General features: G+C 45.2%; 1 protein-coding gene across 1 annotated transcript in view; it reads left to right on the forward strand.

Moving 5' to 3' along the window:
• The window catches only part of LOC120917025 (tetratricopeptide repeat protein 17-like), an 80,842-nt gene extending 59,350 nt beyond the window's left edge, over positions 1–21,492 (forward strand). The window contains exons 17-25 of the mRNA XM_040328013.1: positions 4,861–4,995; positions 7,323–7,570; positions 8,948–9,104; positions 10,014–10,134; positions 10,952–11,111; positions 11,604–11,687; positions 14,212–14,331; positions 19,015–19,158; positions 21,223–21,492. Coding sequence (XP_040183947.1) covers positions 4,861–4,995; positions 7,323–7,570; positions 8,948–9,104; positions 10,014–10,134; positions 10,952–11,111; positions 11,604–11,687; positions 14,212–14,331; positions 19,015–19,158; positions 21,223–21,354 — 1,301 coding nt within the window. The 3' untranslated portion in view covers positions 21,355–21,492. The remainder of the gene's footprint in view (positions 1–4,860; positions 4,996–7,322; positions 7,571–8,947; positions 9,105–10,013; positions 10,135–10,951; positions 11,112–11,603; positions 11,688–14,211; positions 14,332–19,014; positions 19,159–21,222) is intronic.
• Positions 21,493–21,734: the final 242 nt, after the last annotated feature.

A 21,734-nucleotide genomic window follows, 5' to 3' on the forward strand; every position in this document is an offset into this window, starting at 1 on the left:
TTTTTTTCAGGCGGCATTGGCGTTCGGCCATAGACAACAATGTGTTGTAAAAAAAAAAAAAAAGACCCTTTTTTGTTGCGGCAAATCGCGGGTTAAATGCGCCGCAATTTGTCGCGGCAAAATACGCGGCGTTACAGTGTGAATGCGGCCTAAGAGGAGAGAAGGGCGCTATAGCAGGAGGTCTATGGAGGAACAGGAAGAAGGGTTTGGGTGATATTTGGAGATCAGATTGTTGATGTAACTCGGGGCGGAGCTGTAAAGGACTTTGTATGTTTAGCGTTTTGAATTTTATTTGTTGGGCAATGGGAAGCCAGTAGAGGGATTAGCAGAGAGGGGCGGCGGACACTGAACGGTTGGTAAGGTGGATGAGTCTGGCAGTGGCATTCATGATGGACGGGAGAGGTAGGCCAATGAGGAGGGAGTTACAATAGTCAAGGCAAAAGATGACCAGGGAGTGAAAAAGAGGCTTGGTGCTTTAACCACTTAAGACCCGGACCATTATGCAGGTAAAGGACCTGGCCAGTTTTTGCGATTCGGCACTGCGTCGCTTTAACTGACAACCGTGCGACGTGGCTCCCTAACAAAATTGGCGTCCTTTTTTTTTTTTTTTTCCACAAATAGAGCTTTCTTTTGGTGGTATTTGATCACCTCTGTGGTTTTAAATTTTTTTGTTAAAAAAGACCGAATTATATAAAAAAAAAAAATACAAAACCGTTTTATATTTTGTTATAAAATTTTGCAAACAGGTAATTTTTCTCCTTCGTTGATGTACGCTGATGAGTCGGCACTGGTGGGCACCGGTGGGTGAGACTGATGAGGCACTGACTGGCACTACTGGTGGGCATTAATGGGCACTGATAGGTGGCACTTTTTACTGGTGGTCACTGTGGGCACTGGTAGGCAGCACTCGTGGGCACCGAGGGTCGGCACTGGTGGGTACCGAGGGGCGGCACTGGTGGGCACCAGTGGGTGAGACTGAGGCACTGACTGGCACCACTGGTGGGCATTGATGTGGCAGTGATGGGCACTGATAGGTGGCACTTTTTAACTGGTGGGCACTGGTGGGCACCGAGGGTCGGCACTGGTGGGCACCAAGGGTCGGCACTGGTGGGCACCAGTGGGTAAGACTGAGGCACTGACTGGCACCACTGGTGGGCAGTGATGGGCACTGATAGGTGGCACTTTTTACTGGTGGTCACTGTGGGCACTGGTAGGCACCCAGAGTCTGCACTGGTGGGGACCGGTGGGTGAGACTGAGGCACTGACTGGCACTACTGGTGGGCATTGATGTGGCAGTGATGGGCACTGATAGGTGGCACATTTTACTGGTGGTCACTGGTAGGCAGTACTGGTGGGTGCCGAGGGTCGGCACTGGTGGGCACCAGTGGGTGAGACTGAGGCACTGACTGGCACCACTGGTGGGCATTGATGTGGCAGTGATGGGCACTGATAGGTGGCACATTTTACTGGTGGTCACTGTGGGCACTGGTAGGCAGTACTGGTGGGCACTGAGGGTCGGCACTGGTGGACACCGAGGGTCTGCACCGGTGGGTGAGACTGATGAGGCACTGACTGGCACCACTGGTGGGCATTGATATGTGGCAGTGATGGGCACTGATAGGTGGCATTTTTTACTGGTGGTCACTGTGGGCACTGGCAAGCAGTACTGGTGGGCACTAATGAGGCCGATGTACCTCTTCCATTGGGGACTGATGTCCCTTACACAAGAGCCGGTGATCGGCTTTTTTTTCTCCTCGCGCTGTCGGCGTGAGGAGGAAAAAAAACCTGATTACCGAGCTTTGTTTACATCGCGTGATCGGCTGTCATTGGCTGACAGCTGATCACGTGGTAAGGGGCCGGCCCCTTGCTCGGATCTGTGATTACACGAGTCTCAGTGACTCGGTGATCATAGTGCGCGCCCTGTAGGGAACGCGTGTAAAGGGGAGGACGTCTATTGACGGCCTCCCGGCAATTGGCGCCATTCGGCTATAGCGCGGGCGCGAAGTGGTTGATATTTCTGCTTTCAGTAAATAAAAATGGTTTCTATGGTGTATTTTTTCATATAGTCCACATAGCAAAGATAGAGGTACAATGTCAGTTTCTTTTTGCGCACAGAAAAAGTGCGGATTGTGTTTGGGATAATGCCGGGCCCATCTATCCCGGGTAATTCAGCGCTGAGTCATTTAAGGGCATAATTGGCTCTTAGCTTTCAGCTGCTTGTCAGAGTGTTTAAGAGTCATCTGAGTGACTGATGGCGTGCGTAACGCGCCGCGTCTCAACCAGACCTGCGAGCACCTCTTCTCTCCATTGACGAACTTTGCGCTTTTCTTTTTGTGTTTGGTTGCCAAACAAGCCGGGTGCCTTTCCTGACTCATACGTTGTTTCTGGAAAACTTTGACCTTCGTAGGACGCGGCGCTTATATAAAATAATGTATTGAACGCGTCACTATTTTTCTAGGTAGATCTATTTCTAAAGGTGGTATTGACGTGAAATGTTCACCACGTGTCGGTAACGGTCCATACAAAACAAAGACGCCAAAACAAGTTCAGAAATAAAGTTCTGTGTAAAAAAAAAAAAAAACTGCACTTTTTCTGTGCGCAAAAAGAAACGGGGGCCCAGATCCACAAAGAAATTACGCCGGCGTATCTATTGATACGCCGCGTAATTTCTAAGATGCCCCGTCGTATCTTTTGTTTTGTATCCGCAAAACAAGATACGACTGAATGTGGGCTCGATCCGACTGGCGTACGTCTTAGTACGCCGTCGGATCTTAGGTGCATATTAACGCTGGCCGCTAGGTGGCGCTTCCGTCTTCCGCGTCGAGTATGCAAATTGGCTAGATACGCCAATCCACAAACGTACGTCCGCCCGGCGCTTTTTTTTACCTCGTTTACGTAAGGCTTTTTTCGGCGTAACGTTACCCCTGCTCTGAGGTGTACGCAATGTTAAGTATGGACGTCAAGCCAGCGTAGAATTTTCCGTCATTTACGTAAAACGTCCGCGAATAGGGCTTTGCGTAAATTACATTCACGACGTCTAGGCATTGAGCGGGTGTAATTTAATTTGAAAATACGACGTGATACGCCGTACGAAAAAAGCGTCATTTACGTGGGGTCAAGCTTGTTTTACATAAAACACGCCCCCCTGTTCATCATTTAAATTCCGCGGCCTTACCCCGGGAGATTTGCGCTACGCCGCCGTAACTTTAGAGGCAAGTGCTTTGTGAATACAGCACTTGCCTCTCAAAGTAGCGGCGGCGTAGCGTAACTACGATACGCCTGCCTAAAAATACGCCGCCCTACGTGGATCTGGCCCTGACATTGTACCTCTATCTTTGTTATGTGGACTATATGAAAAAATACACCATAGGAACCATTTTTATTCACTGAAAGCAGAAATATCAACCACTTCGCGCCCGCGCTATAGCCGAATGACGCGAATTGCCGGGAGGCTGTCAATAGACGTCCTTCCCTTTTACACGCGTTCCCTACAGGGTGCGCACTATGATCACCGAGTCACTGAGACTCGTGTAATCGCATATCCGAGTAAGGGGCCGGCCCCTTACCACGTGATCAGCTGTCAGCCAATGACAGCTGATCACGCGATGTAAACAAAGCTCAGTAATCAGGTTTTTTTTTCTCCTCACGCCGACAGCGCGAGGAGAAAAAAAAAGGCGATCGCCGGCTCTTGTGTAAGGGACATCCGTCCCCAATGGAAGAGGTACATCGGCCTCATTAGTGCCCACCAGTACTGCCTGCCAGTAATGTGTATTCTATATCTATATATATATATATATATATATATATATCTATATATTATATATATTTTCATTCATTTGAATAAAATACAATATATTGAAAGGGGAAATCATCTGAGTGGTGATTGCACACCTGGACATTTAGGCCCGGATTCACGTAGGAGAGCGCATCTTTGTGCGGGCGTAACATATCCTATTTACGTTACGCCTCCGCAACTTTGACAGGCAAGTGCCGTATTCTCAAACCAAAGTTGCGGCGGCGTAGCGTAAATAGGCCGGCGTAAGCCCGCCTAATTCAAATGTGGTAGATGTGGGCGTGTGTTATGTAAATTTTATGTGACCCCACGTAAATGACGCTTTTTTACGAACGGCGCATGCAAGTATCCCAGTGCGCATGCTCCAAATTAACCCGCAAGAAGCCAATGCTTTCGACGTGAACGTAAATGACGCCCAGCCCTATTCGCGAATGACTTACACAAACGACGTAAAAAAAAAAAAAATTTGACGCGGGAACGACATCCATACTTAACATTGGTACGCCGCATGTACGCCTCATATACGCCTCATATAGCAGGGGTAACTTTACGTTGGGAAAAGCCTAACGTAAACGGCGTATCTGTACTGCGTCGGCCGGGCGTACGTTCGTGAATTTGCGTATCTAGCTGATTTACATATTTCTAGGCGTAAATCAGCGTACACGCCCCTAGCGGTCAGCGTAAATATGCAGTTACGATACGACGGCGTAAGAGACTTACGCAGGTCGGATCTAATAGAAATCTATGCGTAACTGATTCTAAGAATCAGGCGCATAGATACGACGGCTCAGACTCAGAGTTACGACGGCGTATCTGGAGATACGCCGTCGTAACTCGTATGAGAATCCGGGCCTAACTGTATATTCTGCTTTGCTGGCATTTTCCATCTCGCTTGTGGGCATGTGAAGCCCACAAGCGCCATCTTCCATTTTTATTTGTAGACCCCTGGTTTAGAGGAATGATTCAATATTGGGTATTTGGAGATCTCTAATAGAGGGTTGTTTTAAACTAGGTTTGTAGTCCTTTTTTTTTTTTCTGAATTAAAATTTTTCGGCTTGTGTTAACAGGACATTGCCAGTCTCCCCTGAACGATGGAGAGCGCAACGCTCAGAAATACTTCCAGCCTTACTCTCAAGAAGAAGAAAAGACTTCCGAGGACCTGGAGGCAGACCCAAGTACCAGCTCCTCGCTGCATCTCGAGAGTAAGCATCAGTCTGATTTCATACATTGTTGGAAATTATAAAAGCTCAGAAATAGAGGGAGGGGTGGAGCGACTCCCATCCAATCAGAATACGCGTTTACATTCTGGATGGACATAGAGGATATTGATTTTAGGAACACATTGGATATACACTATATGGCCAACGTTTGTGACACGCCCACTACATCTATATGAGAATGTTGAACGTACTAGACCAGAACTATGGATTGCAAGGAAGTGCAGTGGAATCTCGGATTACAAGCGTAATACGTTCCGGGAGAATGTTCGTAATCCAAAGCACTCGCATATCAAAGCGAGTTTCCCCATGGAAGTCAATGGAAAAAACGAAAATAATTTGTTCCGCATTGACTTCAATGGCATGTAATTGGGGCCGAAACAACTAACCGATTAATCGACAACTAATCGATTGTGAAAATAATCGATTACAATTTTCTTAATCGATTAATCGACCAGTAACATAATGGGGTTAAAAAAATAAAATAAAATTAGCTCTTTTGTAGTACAAAAAAGCAAATCACTTCTGTAAATATCACTTTCACTGTCCCACAGTAAAAAAATGAACCCCTTAGGCCCCTTTCACACTGGGGCGTTTTTTCGAGCGTTATTGCAGCGTTTTTCGAGCGTTGTTGCAGCGTTTTTCGGAGCGTTGTTGCAGCGTTTTTCGGAGCGTTGTTGCAGCGTTTTTCGGAGCGTTGTTGCAGCGTTTTTCGGAGCGAAGCCTCATCTGCAATCCCAATGTGCTGGTAAAGCACCACTAAGACTCTAACGTTTTAGGGCATTTTTGCAGTGCCTTGGTGTGAAAGGGTAAGGAGTTTTTACAGCGCTTTTCAATTCATTTCAATGGAGCGTTTTTCGAGCGTTGTAGCGTTTTTCGAGCGTTATTGCAGCATTTTTCGAGCGTTATTGCAGCATTTTTCGAGCGTTATTGCAGCATTTTTCGAGCGGTATTGCAGCATTTTTTGAGCGGTATTGCAGCGTTTTTCGAGCGGTATTGCAGCGTTTTTCGAGCGGTATTCGAGCGAAGCCTCATCTGCAATCCCAATGTGCTAGTAAAGCACCACTAAGACCCCTTTCAGGCTGGGGCGGGAGCCGCGGTGGCGGTATAACGCCGCTAAAAATAGCAGCGCTATACCGCCGGGATTGCCGCGGGAATCAGCCGCTAGTGGTGTGGGGCTGGACGTGTGACGTCATTGATTGATCGTGTGTTCCCTGTTATAGGGAAACACAATGACGGCGCCACAGTGAAGAACGGGGAAGCTGTGTTTTACACACAGCTCTCCCCATTCTTCAGCTCCGGGGACCGATCGTAGGACTCGAGCGGCGATCAAGTCCCATGGACGCGAAGCTTCGGACCGGGTCACGGGCGCGCGCCCGCGACCCACGGCTGGGCACTTGGAGGACGTACCTGTACGTGCTTGTGCCCAGCCGTGCCATTCTGCCGACGTATTTCTGCAGGAGGCGGTCCTTAAGTGGTTAATCGAAACAATAATCGGCCAACTAATCGATTATGAACGTTGGTTGCAGCCCTACATGTAATACCGCATGCGGGAACTCACGGAAAGGCCTGAGGACAGCTCGGCTGACCTCTGCAAGGCTCGGAAACGGCGGATCTCCAAGTTTTCCCAATATTGAATTAATAATTTCTGAATGTCTCCCGCGCCCCCCCCCCCCCCCCCCCCCCCCCCCCCAAGGTACTGCACACCAATTTGGCTTGAATCCTGCTGATCTTGCTAGACAACACTCGCAAACCGAGTAAGGATTTAAAAAAATACAGTGCCCGTATTGCGCCCACTGATGCCTATGAAGGGGCACTATTGTATTGCGCTCACTGATGCCAATGAAGGGGCACTATTGCGCCCACTGATAACAATGGGACACATATTGGTTTCCTGAACACATGATCAATGTAAGCTGTCCCCCCTGAAAGTTTATCATTGTGCTGGAGGGGTATTGTCGGCACAAAAACCTCATTCCATCATGAATGCACATGTGCAGCGGTTGGATGTTAAAGCCCACTTTCTTGTCACTGCATATATTCATTACATGGTTTGGAGGAGGTTAAAGGATACAGGGACACAGAAAATGTACAAGAAAGAAAAAAATAAGAAAAATGTCTAAGGGCAAAGAAGAGGTAGATAATCCCGTGGGGTCACTATAAATACTGTTATGAAGGGCGTTCTAAAGGTTCTATAGGGAATCGGATACAACTGGGAGCACCAACAGTAGCACATATACAGCATTTATTAGCATGGATAATCCCTTTGTCATCCTTTTTTCCTACTTTGTGAATTCCTCTCTCCCCCCTAGATGTTGTCTTAGCTGAATCAAACAATACAGAGGAACCCGCCCCTGAGGATCCAATGTCTGAAGAGATGCTGGCCCTGGTAGACGAGTTTGAAAACTCCTGGCCCCTAGAAGCCTTTGAAGGTGCCCTGGAGCTTAAAGGCAGGCGAATGGACCTTCAGGGAATAAGAGTGTTGAAGAAAGGGACTCAGGATGGCCAGTCGGGTTCCTGCTTTGGCGACTGTGATGATGATGATGATGAAGCTGAATGGGTAGGGACTTGTTTTTTATATGGCTGCAATAAAATAATGGAAATATTTAATATTAGAAAATAATAGTACAGCGCTTAAATATATATATAGATATCTATCTGGATCTCGATATCTATCTGGATCTCGATATCTATCTGGATCTCGATCTCGATCTGGATCTCGATATCTATATCGATCTGGATCTCGATATCTATATCGATCTGGATCTCGATATCTATATCGATCTGGATCTCGATATCTATATCTATCTATATCTATCTGGATCTCGATATCTATATCTATCTATATCTATCTGGATCTCTATATCTATATCTATATCGATCTGGATCTGGATCTCGATATCTATATCTATCTGGATCTTGATATCTATCTGGATCTCGATATCTATCTGGATCTCGATATCTATCTGGATCTCGATATCTATATCTGGATCTGGATCTCGATATCTATCTGGATCTGGATATCTATATCTATCTGGATCTGGATATCTATATCGATCTGGATCTCGATATATAATCTATAGTGACACAAAATAAAATTATAAAGTATTCTGGAGAATATTCGTTAACCAAAGTGTCCAATAAATATATAGTGAAATACACTGTCCAAAACGTATTTCTCAAAGATCAGTAAGCAATGTCCCCAAGTGCAAAATATTAAAGTACCTCCACTCTATCACCAGACATGTGAACCTGCTCCACCCTTATGCACTGAACAGACATGCCCTCTCCTCCGCTATACAGCTTCAAGTCACGAGCATGAACTCCTAGACCTAGGGGGTCTCCAAACTGCGGCCCGAGTGCCAGATGTGGCCCTTTGCTAGCCTTTATCCGGCCCTTGGGGCACTATTCTTCCCACTGACACCAACAATGGGGCGCTATATCTTCCACTGATAACAATGATGCAATACTCCTCCTATTGACCCCCCACCCCTGAGGCCATATTCTCACGGATGGGGGGCCCGTGACATTTTATATCCCCTTCTGGTCACAATCTGGCCCTCCTAAAGTCTGAAGGACAATAAAGTGGCCCTTTGTTTGAAAAGTTTTTGGTCCTAGACCAAAAAAAGCTCACACTACGGAGCCCGAGATGAGGTATATAGTACAGCCATTTATTATTAAAACCGCCAGCACAAATCGATAAATAAATCCACATGTTTAAAACAAATGGTCCGGACTCACAGTAATGGCGGCTGATCCGAATTTTAGAAGGGGCTGTGTGACGTCGGCACGCTAGACCCTCCAACACGTTTTGTACGCACGTCCTCAGGGGATACAGCTACTTGCTGCTGGTATTCATCTTTAGCTATGCTAGACATTATTTAGAAGTTTGATTCGGAGACACGACACATCCTTTCCTTTGTTTAATATTTTGCAGATTACTTTTCAAGTCAAACGTCTTAAGAAGCCAAAATTGGATAATATGGCGGACCTCCCATACGGGGCTTATGAAGATGCTGTTGATGGAGGAAGTGATGACTTGCAAGCTGCGCTGGAAATTAGTGGTCCAAAAATACCTGCTCCAGGTCCACAAGGTTAGCATACCTTTTATTCCTGTCTCTTCTGCACTGAATAAAAGGCGACCATATGTACAAAATTATTGGTGACCAATCAAAGCATTAACTGTTGTTCATAGAACACATTTAACCTATGGAGACCCCCCCCCCCCCCCCCAGGCCCATGGATCTCCCCAATGGGGACACAAACGGCAAAAAAACGGCTGTGATTAAACCAGCCCATTGACTATGCAAATTTCTTTCCTTCCATCATGGGTGGAAGGAAAGTACGGTGGAACCTCGGATTAAGAGCATAATCCGTTCCAGGAGAATGCTCGTAATCCAAAGTATTCGCACATCAAAGCGAGTTTCCCCATTGAAGTCAATGGAAACTAAAATTATTTTGTTCCGGATTGACCTTCAATGGTATGCAATACCGCATGCAGGCAGAGGTGGGGGGGGGGGGGGCCCGCCAGAGAGCCTCGTAAATACTTGGAAAGGGCAGAGGACACTTCGGCTGAACTTGGAAGACCTCGTAAATGCTCAGGAACTGAGTATTTCCAAGCATTTCCGAACAGCGCTGTTCGGCTCTGCAAAGTCCTTGGGGGGGGGGGGGGCGGAGCTGCAAAGTCCTTAAGGGGGCCAGAGCTGCAAAGTCCTTGGGGGGGGGGGGCAGAGCTGAAAAGTCTTTGGGGGGGCCAGAGCTGCAAAGTCTTGGTCTGTGGCTGTGCTCAGTGGTTCCTCCCACCAATGTCCGCTAAAGTGCCCTATAGTGATGTAGGGGGACGGCGGGAGTAGCCACTGAGCACAGGGGGTGGGGGGGAGAGGTGATTAATACGGCCAGAAGTGTTGTTTGCTGAAGAATCTTCATTAGAAGAACAGCGACTTATTATCATGTCCTGTCTTGGATTTTTCTCATCTTTTGACTTTTGTGCACATCTCACGCAGGCAGGCGACCCGATTACCGCAGTCTGGGATGGCCGAGTCCAGATGAGTGCCTGAAGTTGCGCCGTGTTGAATTGTCTACAGTAGCAAGTACATGGCTGGCTGTATCCGCAAAAAATATAGAGTAAGTACATCTTTTAGGTAGTGGGGGGTCATCCTAGGTCTGTTCTTTTTGGAGGGGAACCACAGCTTTAAAAAACAGCAGTCTCTACAACAGGGGGGTCTCAAACTGATGGCCCTCCAGCTGTTGCAAAACTACAAGTCCCATGAGGCAAGTCTGACAATTACAAGCATGACTCCCACAGGCAGAGGCATGATGGGATTTGTAGTTTTGCAACAGCTGGAGGGCCGCTAGTTTGAGACCCCTGATCTATAGTGACAATGTGTACCTTTTTTAATACAATGTATTTGAAAAAAATGTTGATCCTGCCAGTGACTTTCTCTTGGTTGCAGTAAATCGAGAAGGGCGCCGCTCTCCCGACCAGTGTAACGCTTCCGCTAGTGTAACGCTCCCGCTAGTGTAACACCGAAGTATGGAGCTGCCTCAGCCTAGAAAACACACCCACCAACACATTTTACTCTGCCGACCAGGGACTATGACTAAGCACCCATGGGTGGGACGAAATGCATAGAAGGGGACTTGGTTTCTTGGCAGAGCCATGTAGGCTGAGGTCGCTTCATTCTTCTGTGTTACACTTGCTGGTCGGGATAGAGTGGCGTCCTTCCCTTTTTATTGGGGCACACAGTCATAAAATCCTGACATGGGTTCTAATCTTTTACCACATTTTCCAAAACCTTTAAAAAATGCTTTGGGTTTTAGATGCACTTTAATGAAAATGAAGGCAAATTGTTCACATAATGTACAAAACCCTTTACATTGTTTGCATTTCCATCGGTTTAAAATGAAATGTTCTTCTCTTACTCTCGGATTTTTCTCTTAGCATTACAGAACATGTGGACTTTGCCACTCCGCTGCAAGAACCAGGGGTGGAGCCTCTCTGTAATGCCAACATGGCGGCCAGTATGCATACACTGGATCACCTGTACGGGGTTGCCAATAGAGTTGCTATACACTACACTGGGGAGAGCCAGCTGAAAGAGGTAAGTGTTTTTTTCACCTTCATGGGTTCTATGCGTTTGTGGACCCATGGCTGGCGCTTGGGGCCCATGGCTGTCGCTGGGGGCCCATGGCTGGCGCTGGGGGCCCATGGCGGACACTAGGGACCCATGGCCAAACCACGGCCATTAAAATGGGCTGGCACTGGGGACCCATGGCCAAACCACGGCCATTAAAATGGGTTGGCCTCCTAAAAGCTTTCCTCAAGATCTTGGAATGTGTCTGTGGGAATCTGGGCCGTTCAGCCAAAAGTTGATTTGTTAGATCAGTTTGGAAGTGCCCAATTGTCTGCCTTGTCTAATGTCTCCTTGTATGCAGTAGGATTACCAGTGCCCTTCACTAGAAACACTTGAACTCATTTTTTTGTTGAGGTGTCCCACATACTATTGCCCATGTCTTGTCTCCTATTCTGTGCATGCAGTACACCCAAATTCTCCCTGGTAGGCTGTTGATGCCATTACGTGTTTATCTTTCAGGTTTTACAGAACCTTGGCAAGGACAAGTACCCACCACAATCTTTAGAGCAAGTGGGAGCCAGAATAATGAAAATGCTGGAAAAGGTGATTAAAGCTGTTTTTTGTTTTTTTTTCTGTCATTATTAGTCAGGGATGTTGGAAAGCTTTCGGTTCCAGAAAGACTTGGCTGCTACCAGGGCCGATCCTGGGGTTACAGGCGCCTGGGTGCAGAAATATTTCTGGCGCCCCCGCATTGGTCGTCGTCATGTTACTAACTCCTCCCCTTTACAAATGTTTCTATGGCAACGACTCAACCACAGAGATGCTCCCCCATGAAGTCTTCATTACCCCGGGATCCTTACATGATCTCTTAACAATAAACAAAATACAGGAAGAGGACACAGAGAGGGCTTCTGTGAGAGAGTCTGTTAGATGTTTGGCGCCCCCACCTCTGCAGGCGCCTGGGTGCAATGCACTCTGTGCACCCTGCCTAGGATCGGCCCTGGGCTGCTCCCCCTCCCCCATGTGAGCCAAGGTCTTAGCAATGGCCAGGGACACCTCATGTGATTTGCATTGATGGTCATTACAGCCCACTAGGCTTCCGATGCCACTGCCAGGACCTTGTCTGTCATCTGAAATACAGAACACCTGGTTTGGACTGTTCACTAATTTCTCCCTGAGATATTATAATATCCACCCCTCTACTATGATTACCTTCACCTGATTCTCTAACCATTGGTCTCTGGACATTTCTTTCTCTCTCCCCTCTTGGCCCTATCCCCTCTACTAGGTTTATTCTTGTTAATTATCTGATAAACCAACTGTAATAGTAGATTATTATGGTTTATTATCTGATATACCAACTGTAATAGTAGATTATTATGGTTTATTATCTGATATACCAACTGTAATAGTAGATTATTATTGTTATCTGATTTACCAACTGTAATAGAAGATGCTTTGAATGGCTGGGATTTTTGACCTTCGAACCAAATAAAGCCAAGAGAAGAAACTTGGCCCTAATTTAGAATAAATTATTCCTCCAGCTATTCTACAACACATTAACTTTATATTTCTTTATAGGTTCATTCAATTCTATTCATAAATGACATAATTATTTTATTTCAATCAACTTAATTTCTCAATTACTTGTCGTCAAATAGCTGCCATGAAGCTATGATTATGACACTTAATGTTACATAATCTTATCCTACAATCCGCTAGGTTATCCATTTTTTTTTTTTGCATTTATAAGAGTTGGGGCCCTTTCACACGGGCGGATCGGTCCGTTCAGGTCCACCGGTCAGTTTTTTTAGGCGGACCTGAACGGGCGCTCCGTGCATCTCTATGGAGCCACGGATGTCAGCGGTGACATGCCCGCTGACATCCGATTCGCCAAAGTGTGACGGAGGAAAACCCTATTTTCCATCCGCTGATCAGATCGGATGACAACGGACTCTACGGTCCGCCGTCGTCCGATCAGAGGCGTTGCTAAGGGGTTGCGGTCCGCACCCGGGTGACACCCGCTAGTGGGGTGACACCATCCAGTTTTTTTTTTTTGTTTTTTTTTTTTAGCTGACTGCCAGAGGGGTGACACCAGGGCAGCCGCACCGCTAAACACCGTACTGTATTGATTGGAGCGGTGCAAGCAGGGCATCTAGCCGTGCGGGGAGGCTGCCTGTAACATTCCTCAGTCAGGCTATCCCTGTGTGAGCCGGAGTTGGTGGGCGGAGCTGTGGGTGTGGCTGCCTCCTCTTCTCCTCCCACAGACTCCTTCACCATCGATGATGGTGCAGCTCAAGCAGCTAGAGGTGAGGACTCAGCAGCCCCGCCCACAAGCCCGGGTCTTCATCTGCATTCATGCTATGTAAGTAAGTTACTCTGCAGTGTCACTACATAGAGTTCCAAGATGCACTGTGCCACCACAGCCTACCTTGTACCACCCAGCTTGCCCTGTACCACCCCAGCCTGCCCTGTGCCACCCCAGCCTGCCCTGTGCCACCCCAGCCTGCCCTGTGCCACCCCAGCCTGCCCTGTACCACCCCAGCCTGCCCTGTGCCACCCCAGCCTGTCCCGTGCCACCCCAGCCTGCCCTGTGCCACCCCAACTTGCCCTGTACCGCCCCAATCTGCCCTATGCCACCCTAACTTGCCCTGTGCCACCCTAACTTGCCCTGTGCCACCCCAAACTACCGTATATCACCCCAACATGCCGAAAAACGATCGTGTGTACGCGGCATAAGCGAACAAAAAAGACATCTAGAGAGGGATGGTGAAAACAAACAAGAAATGAGGATAGAGAGAGATAAAAGGGAAAGAAAGGAGAACAAAGAGAGTACTATAAATGTACTATAAGGGGTTTTAATATTGTACGAGTGGAAAGGAACTCAGGGAGCGCTAAATGTCCGTGGGTTAGGGGCTCAAATTACTTGTGCCGACAACCCACGATAGGAAAATTATTTTACAGTTCGGGGTCCCCACAACTTGGGAAATTTTATCAAGGGGTCACGGCACTAGAAAGGTTGAGAACCACTGCATTATTGTAACAAGCAAATTAATGCTTTCAGTGTTCATTTCTGTTGATGTCCCCTCATCCCTTTTTTTCTTTTTTTTTCCCCCTCACCCTGTAGAACCAGACATCGTGGGTTTTATCCAGTATGGCCGCTTTGTACTGGAGAGTAAGAGGTCAAGGAAAAAAAGCCATAGACTGCTTACGCCAAGCTTTGCACTACGCCCCTCATCACATGAAGGTCAGTCATTGTCCGGTTCAAGATTTTCTTCCATCAGGGATTCATGTTTGTGCAAAAAAAAGTCTGCGCTAAATCATCCTGGCGGTCCCAATGTTCATGGAGCCCAAATGGATCTTCCACCTTCAAAGACCCAAAATGCACCGCTGTAGGTTTCCATCAACTTGAACCACCAATGTATGCGCCGAAGCCTTGCTGCCCTCTTCAATTCGGGGAAAACCAGGGCTAAAGACAAACACAAGAAGAAGGTGCACCAGCCAAGTGCATTAATGTAAAACTCTTTATCAACTTAAGACCCGGACATTTAGGCAGGTAAAGGACCTGGCCAGTTTTTGCGATTCGGCACTGCGTCGCTTAAACTGACAATTGCACGGCCTTGTGAAGTGGCTCCCAAACAAATTTTTTTTTTTTCCACAAGTAGAGCTTTCTTTTGGTGGTATTTGATCACCTCTGCGATTTTTAAAAATGGAGCGACAATTTTAAAAAAATGCAATATTTTTTACTTGTTGCTATAATATCCCCCAAATATATATATATAAATGTTTTCCTCAGTTTAGGCCGATACATATTCTTCTACCTATTTTTTGGTAAAAAAAAATCGCAATAAGCGTTTATCGGTTGGTTTGCACAAAATGTATAGTGTTTATAAAATAGGGGATAGTTTTTTTGCATTTTTATAAAAAAAAATTTTTTTACTACTAATGGCGGCGATCAGCGTTTTTTTTTTTTCGTGACTGCGACATTATGGCGGACACTTAGGACAATTTTGACACATTTTTAGCGCATATTTTCACTCCTTAACCACTTAACCCCCGGACCATATTGCTGCCCAAAGACCAGAGTACTTTTTGCGATTCGGGACTGCGTCGCTTTAACAGACAATTGCGCGGTCATGCGACGTGGCTCCCAAACAAAATTGGCGTCCTTTTTTTCCCACAAATAGAGCTTTCTTTTGGTGGTATTTGATCACCTCTGCGGTTTTTAGTTTTTGCGCTATAAACAAAAATAGAGAGACAATTTTGAAAAAAATGAATATTTTTTACATTTTGCTATAATAAATATCCCCCAAAAATATATAAAAAAACATTTTTTTTCCTCAGTTTAGGCCCATACGTTTTCTTCTACATATTTTTCGTAAAAAAAAATTGCAATAAGCGTTTGATTGGTTTGCGCAAAAGTTATAGCGTTTACAAAATAGGGGGTATTTTTATGTAATTTTTATTATATTATTTTTACTAGTAATGGCGGCGATCAGCGATTTTTTTTTTTTTTCGGTACTGCGACATTATGGCGGACACTTTTGACATATTTTTGGGACCATTGGCATTTTTATAGCGATCAGTGTTGTAAAAATGCATTGGATTACTATAAAAATGCCACTGGCAGTGAAGGGGTTAACACTAGGGGGCGGGGAAGGGGTCAAGTATGTCCCTTGTGTGTTCTTACTGTGGGGGGGGGGGGGTGGCCTCACTAGGGGAAACACTGATCCTCGGTTCATACATTGTATGAACAGATCAGCATTTCCCCTGCTGACAGGACCGGGAGCTGTGTGTTTACACACACAGCTCCCGGTCCCCGCTCTGTACCAAGCGATCGCGTGTGCCCGGCGGCGATCGCGCGCGCCCCTAGTGGCGGCTGGGAGAGAGGACGTTATACTACGCGCTCTCGCCCAGCCGAGCCAACTTGCCGACGTAGAACGGCGGTGGGCGGTCGGCTAGTGGTTAAGGACCGCCTCCTGCACATATACGTCAGCAGAATGGCATGGCTGGGCACAAGCACGTACCTGTACGTCCTCTTTAAGTGTCCAGCCGTGGGTCGCGCGCCCCGATCGCCGCTGGAGTCCCGCGATCGGTCCCGGAGCTGAAGAACGGGTAGAGCCGTGTGTAAACACAGCTTCCCCGTTCTTCACTGTGGCACCGTCATCGATCGTGTGTTCCCTAATATAGGGAAACACGATCAATGACGTCACACCCCCCTACAGTTAGAAACACAGATGAGGTCACACTAAACCCCTTCAGCGCCCCCTAGTGGTTAACTCCCAAACTGAAATTGTCATTTTCACCGTAAACAATTCATTTTTATATCACTTTTGGCTGTGAAAATGACAATTGTCCCAAAAATGTGTCAAAATTGTCCGAAGTGTCCGCCATAATGTCGCAGTCACGGAAAAAATCGCTGATCGCCGCCATTAGTAGTAAAAAAAAAAAATATTAATAAAAATGCAATAAAACTATCCCCTATTTTGTAAACACTATAAATTTTGCGCAAACCAATCAATAGACGCTTATTGCGATTTTTTTTTTTTTTACCAAAAAAATGTAGAAGAATACGTATAAACTGAGGGGGAAAAAACGTTTTTTTTTATATATTTTTGGGGGATATTTACTATAGCAAAAAGTAAAAAATGTTGAATTTTTTTTTCAAAATTGTCGCTCTATTTTTGTTTATAGCGCAAAAAATAAAAACCGCAGAGGTGATCAAATACCACCAAATGAAAGCTCTATTTGTGGGAAAAAAAAGGATGCCAATTTTGTTTGGGAGCCACGTCGCACGACCGCGTAATTGTCCGTTAAATCGACGCAGTGCCGAATCGCAAAAAACTGCCCGGGTCCTTTTTACCAGCATTTTGGTCCGGGTCTTAAGTGGTTAAAGCCAAACTGAATTCTTCTTTTTAAAACCTAGCTAAATATATTTCACGTACATGAAAACAGAAGGTGCTTCTATCCTAAAGTTTGTCTCCCTTTGCTAGATAGCCACATCAAGAGAGGAATAGTCTTCCACCAGAGGAGGGCGCCGCTATCTGTGTGAAAGCGGCGGGCTATCTGCGGCAGTCTGACGTGCCCCTCAACTAAAGCTTTGCAATCAGCACGGCTTCTACTTCCTGCTGATTGGAGAGCTCTTGCTGTCACACAAGAGGGGGGGCATCGGACTTCTGCGTTGAGACCACTCGTCTCTGTAGCATTATGGCTCAGGACATGCGTTTCACTTCTGGATGTGGCTGATCAAGGAGAAACAAAATGGATAACTTGATCACATTTTTTTTTTTAATACAAACTGATTTTTTTTTTAGTTAACTTAAAGCGGAGGTTCACCCTAAAAACATGTATATACCATTACATTTAGCATACTTCCGACATGTACAGTTTTTTGTTGTTTTTTATGCTGTACATACCGTATTATTGTTCTCTTCCACCCGGATTCCGGGTTCTCACTCCTGCTGGAGTAGGTGTTCCTATGCAGTGGCGCAATGTCACCTGGGACTTAGCCCAGATGATTGACGTGCTTGATAAAAACTTTCCCTCGGCTGATAAGGCGCGTCACGAGTTCCGAAAATAGCCGAACTGCGAGTCGGCTCTATACGGCGCCTGCACACCGACTAGGAGCCGTGTAGAGCTGACTGCGCAGGCGCCGTATAGAGCCGACTCCCAGTTCGGCTATTTTCGGAACTCGTGACGCGCCTTATCCGCCGGGGGAAAGTTTTTATGGGACTGGGAGTCGGCTCTATACGGCGCCTGCGCAGTCAGCTCTACACGGACCCTAGTCTGTGCGCAGGCGCCGTATAGAGCCGACTCCCAGTTCAGCTATTTTCGGAACTCGTGACGCGCCTTATCCACCGGGGAAAGTTTTTATGGGACTGGGAGTCAGCTCTATACGGCGCCTGCGCAGTCAGCTCTACACGACCCCTCGTCGGTGCGCAGGCGCCGTATAGAGCCGACTCCCAGTTCGGCTATTTTCGGAACTCGTGACGCACCTTATCCGCCAGGGGAAAGTTTTTATGGGACTGGGAGTCGGCTCTATACGGCGCCTGCGCAGTCAGCTCTACACGGACCCTAGTCTGTGCGCAGGCGCCGTATAGAGCCGACTCCCAGTTCGGCTATTTTCGGAACTCATGACGCGCCTTATCTGCCGGAGGAAAGTTTTTATCAAGCATGTCAATCATCTAGACCAAGTCCCAGGTGACATTGCGCCGCTGCATAGGAACGCCTACTCCCGCAGGAGTGAGAACCCGGAAGCCGGGTGGAAGAGAACAATACGGTATGTACAGCAAAAAAAAAAAAACTGTACATGTCGGAAGTATGCTGAATGTAATGGTATTTACATGTTTTTAGGGTGAACCTCCGCTTTAAAGGGGTTGTAAAGGTACAATTATTTTTTTCCTGAATAGCTTCTTTAGTGCAGTCCTCCTTCACTTACCTCATCCTTCCATTTTGCTTTTAAATGTCCTTATTTCTTCCGAGAAATCCTCACTTCCTGTTCTTCTGTCTGTAACTCCACACAGTAATGCAAGGCTTTCTCCCCGGTGTGGAGTGTCGTGCTCGCCCCCTCACTTGGACTACGGGAGAGTCAGGACGCCCACTAACACACAGCTCCTTTCTCTATCTGCAACGTAGAGAGCGTCCTGACTCTCCTGTAGTCCAAGGGAGGGGGCGAGCACGACACTCCACACCAGGGAGAAAGCCTCGCATTACTGTGAGGAGTTACAGACAGAAGAACAGGAAGTGAGGATTTCTCAGAAGAAATAAGGACATTTAAAAGCAAAATGGAAGGATGAGGTAAGTGAAGGAGGACTGCACTAAGATAAAGGAAGCTATTTAGGGAAAAACATTGTACCTTTTACAACACCTTTAAGTGAAGAATTTGGATCTAAAAATGTTTCTTAATCCTGTATATTTGTGTTTTTTTTAGGATGTGCCCCTCATCAGCCTAGCAAACATCTTTCACAATGCCAAACTATGGAACGACGCCATCATTGTCGCCACAATGGCGGTGGAAATAGCTCCTCATTTTGTGGTGAACCACTTCACACTGGCCAACGTGTATGTAGCAATGGTAGGTGCAGCCGTTGCAGAATAAAGCATCTGCGACTTTTGTTTCTTGGTGGAATGATGAGGTAGAAGATCCCTGTAACGGTCACCACCATTTACGATATTCCATTCCATCGCCCCACGACAGCTTGTCCGACAGTCCGACAAGCCAGCAGACACGATCCATAAGAATTCCCTCAGAAAGACGACACGTACGCTCTGTGTTCTGAGTCAAATGAATGAACCCATGCTTTTTATGGTTAGCTCTCTTATATACAGTACAGGAATGTTACAGTAATCAAAGGAACAATGACACACTCCACCCACACATCACACAATGGGGCTTCAATCACATTATTATAGATAATGACATTCAGAGGAGTTGATTATCCCCCAGACGTTCTGTCTCCGACAATAAGTGATTCACCTGCATAATACACATTCCTATGTCGGACGTTTTGGCACTGGTCTGACATAATTAACATGACCTAATTACTACAGTTGACAAGTCACAGTCCACATCTTATACTTTTCACACCAAACAGTGTTATTAGCATACATAATGAGAGGTCTTAGGAGCCAGGCTGAATTAACACCTAAAAGCTAGACATCTGACCTTTACAGACTTAATTAGCATCTCACAGTGGAATGTCCAGGAGCAGATGCAATTAACACCACAAAAGCATGTGTCCCCCCCCATTGATTGAAAACACTCAATTTGGAGTCAAACTTTAACAACTTGTAATATTCCAAGATATCCTGCAAAGCATGTATTATCATTTATCAGTCATTTATTTTTTCTTTCTTTCTTTTTTTTTTCTCTCTCTTTTTTTTTCTCTTTCTTTCTCTTTCTTTCTTTCTCTTTCTTTCTTTCTCTTTCTTTCTTTCTCTTTCTTTCTCTTTCTTTCTCTTTCTTTCTCTTTCTTTCTCTTTCTTTCTTTCTTTTTCTTTCTTTCTCTCTCTTTCTTTTTCTTTCTCCTTTCTTTCTCTCTTTATTTCTTTCTCTCTTTCTCTTTCTTTCTTGCTCTCTCTTTCTTTCTTTCTTTCTCTCTTTCTTTCTTTCTCTCTTTCTTTCTTTCTCTTTTTCTCTTTCTTTCTTTCTTTCTCTCTCTTTCTTTTTCTTTCTCCTTTCTTTCTCTCTTTATTTCTTTCTCTTTCTTTCATTCTTTCTTTCTTTCTCTTTTTCTTTTTCTCTTTTTTTCTTTCTTTCTTTCTCTCTTTCTCTCTTTCTCTCTCTTTCTCTCTTTCTCTCTTTCTCTCTTTCTCTCTCTTTCTCTCTTTATTTCTCTTTCTCTCTTTATTTCTTTCTCTCTCTTTCTTTCTCTCTCTTTCTTTCTTTATTTCTTTCTTTCTTTCTCTCTCTCTTTTTTTCTTTCTCCTTTCTTTCTCTCTTTATTTCTTTCTCTTTTTCTCTTTCTTTCTTTCTCTCTCTTTCTTTTTCTTTCCCCTTTCTTTCTCTCTTTATTTCTTTCTCTTTCTTTCTTTCTTTCTCTCTCTTTCTTTTTCTTTCTCCTTTCTTTCTCTCTATTTCTTTCTCTTTTTCTCTTTCTTTCTTTCTTTCTTTCTCTCTCTCTCTTTCTCTCTCTCTCTTTCTTTTTCTTTCTCCTTTCTTTCTCTCTTTATTTCTTTCTCTTTTTCTCTTTCTTTCTTTCTCTTTCTCTCTTTATTTCTTTCTCTTTCTTTCTTTCTTTTTCTCTTTCTTTTTTTTTTTCTTTCTTTTTTTCTTTCTTTTTTTTTTTCTTTTTTTTTTTTTTTTTTTTTTTTTTTCTTTCTTTCTTTCTTTTTCTCTTTTTCTCTTTCTCTCTTTCTCTCTTTATTTCTCTTTCTCTCTTTATTTCTTTCTCTCTCTTTCTTTCTCTCTCTTTCTTTCTTTCTCTCTTTATTTCTTTCTCTTTTTCTCTTTATTTCTTTTTTTTTTTTTTTTTTTCTCTCATATATATATATATTCTCTCTAGATAGATAGATATATAGATGTATAGCTATTATAGAGATTAAAAAAAAAAACATATTGCAAATGGAAACCTAAAATTAGCAACATTTGTGTGCGCAATTAACACCCGGTGCATTCTTTTTTTTTTCCCACCACTAGGAGGAGTTTGAGAAGGCGATGCAATGGTACGAATCTACTTTGGAGCTGCAACCAGAATTTGCCCCGGCGAAGGACAGGATTCGCGCCATTCAGTGTCACCTGTTAATGAAGAAGGGGAGGCGTTATCCTTAACCCTTTCTCTACTCATGTATAACCCATAGCTATTTTTTTATGTTATTTTACCAAACCTTTTCCGTGTGGGCGATCCACCCTGGGGGGAACAAAAAGGTTAAAATTGCTGCTGGTTATCCTACATAAAAAAAAAATGTGTGGGGGGGGGGGGGGGGGGGGGTCTGTTGCTGATCAAAAATAAGCTAATTAGTCCGCTGGACAAAGGACTTGGTGGAGGACAAGAGGGATTGCCAGATATTTTCTCGTTTTGCACTTTTGTTTTGGTCATCAAGTTTCCATCCTACCCCTTCCAATCACTTGTATCATTTTTCTTTTTTTTTTTTTCTTCTAGAAATGGTTATTACTCTGTGCAACAGAATCCGACTCCAAGTTGAGTTTGA

Source organism: Rana temporaria, chromosome 11 (genome assembly GCF_905171775.1).
Source record: "Rana temporaria chromosome 11, aRanTem1.1, whole genome shotgun sequence".
Taxonomy (NCBI): Eukaryota; Metazoa; Chordata; class Amphibia; order Anura; family Ranidae; genus Rana; species Rana temporaria.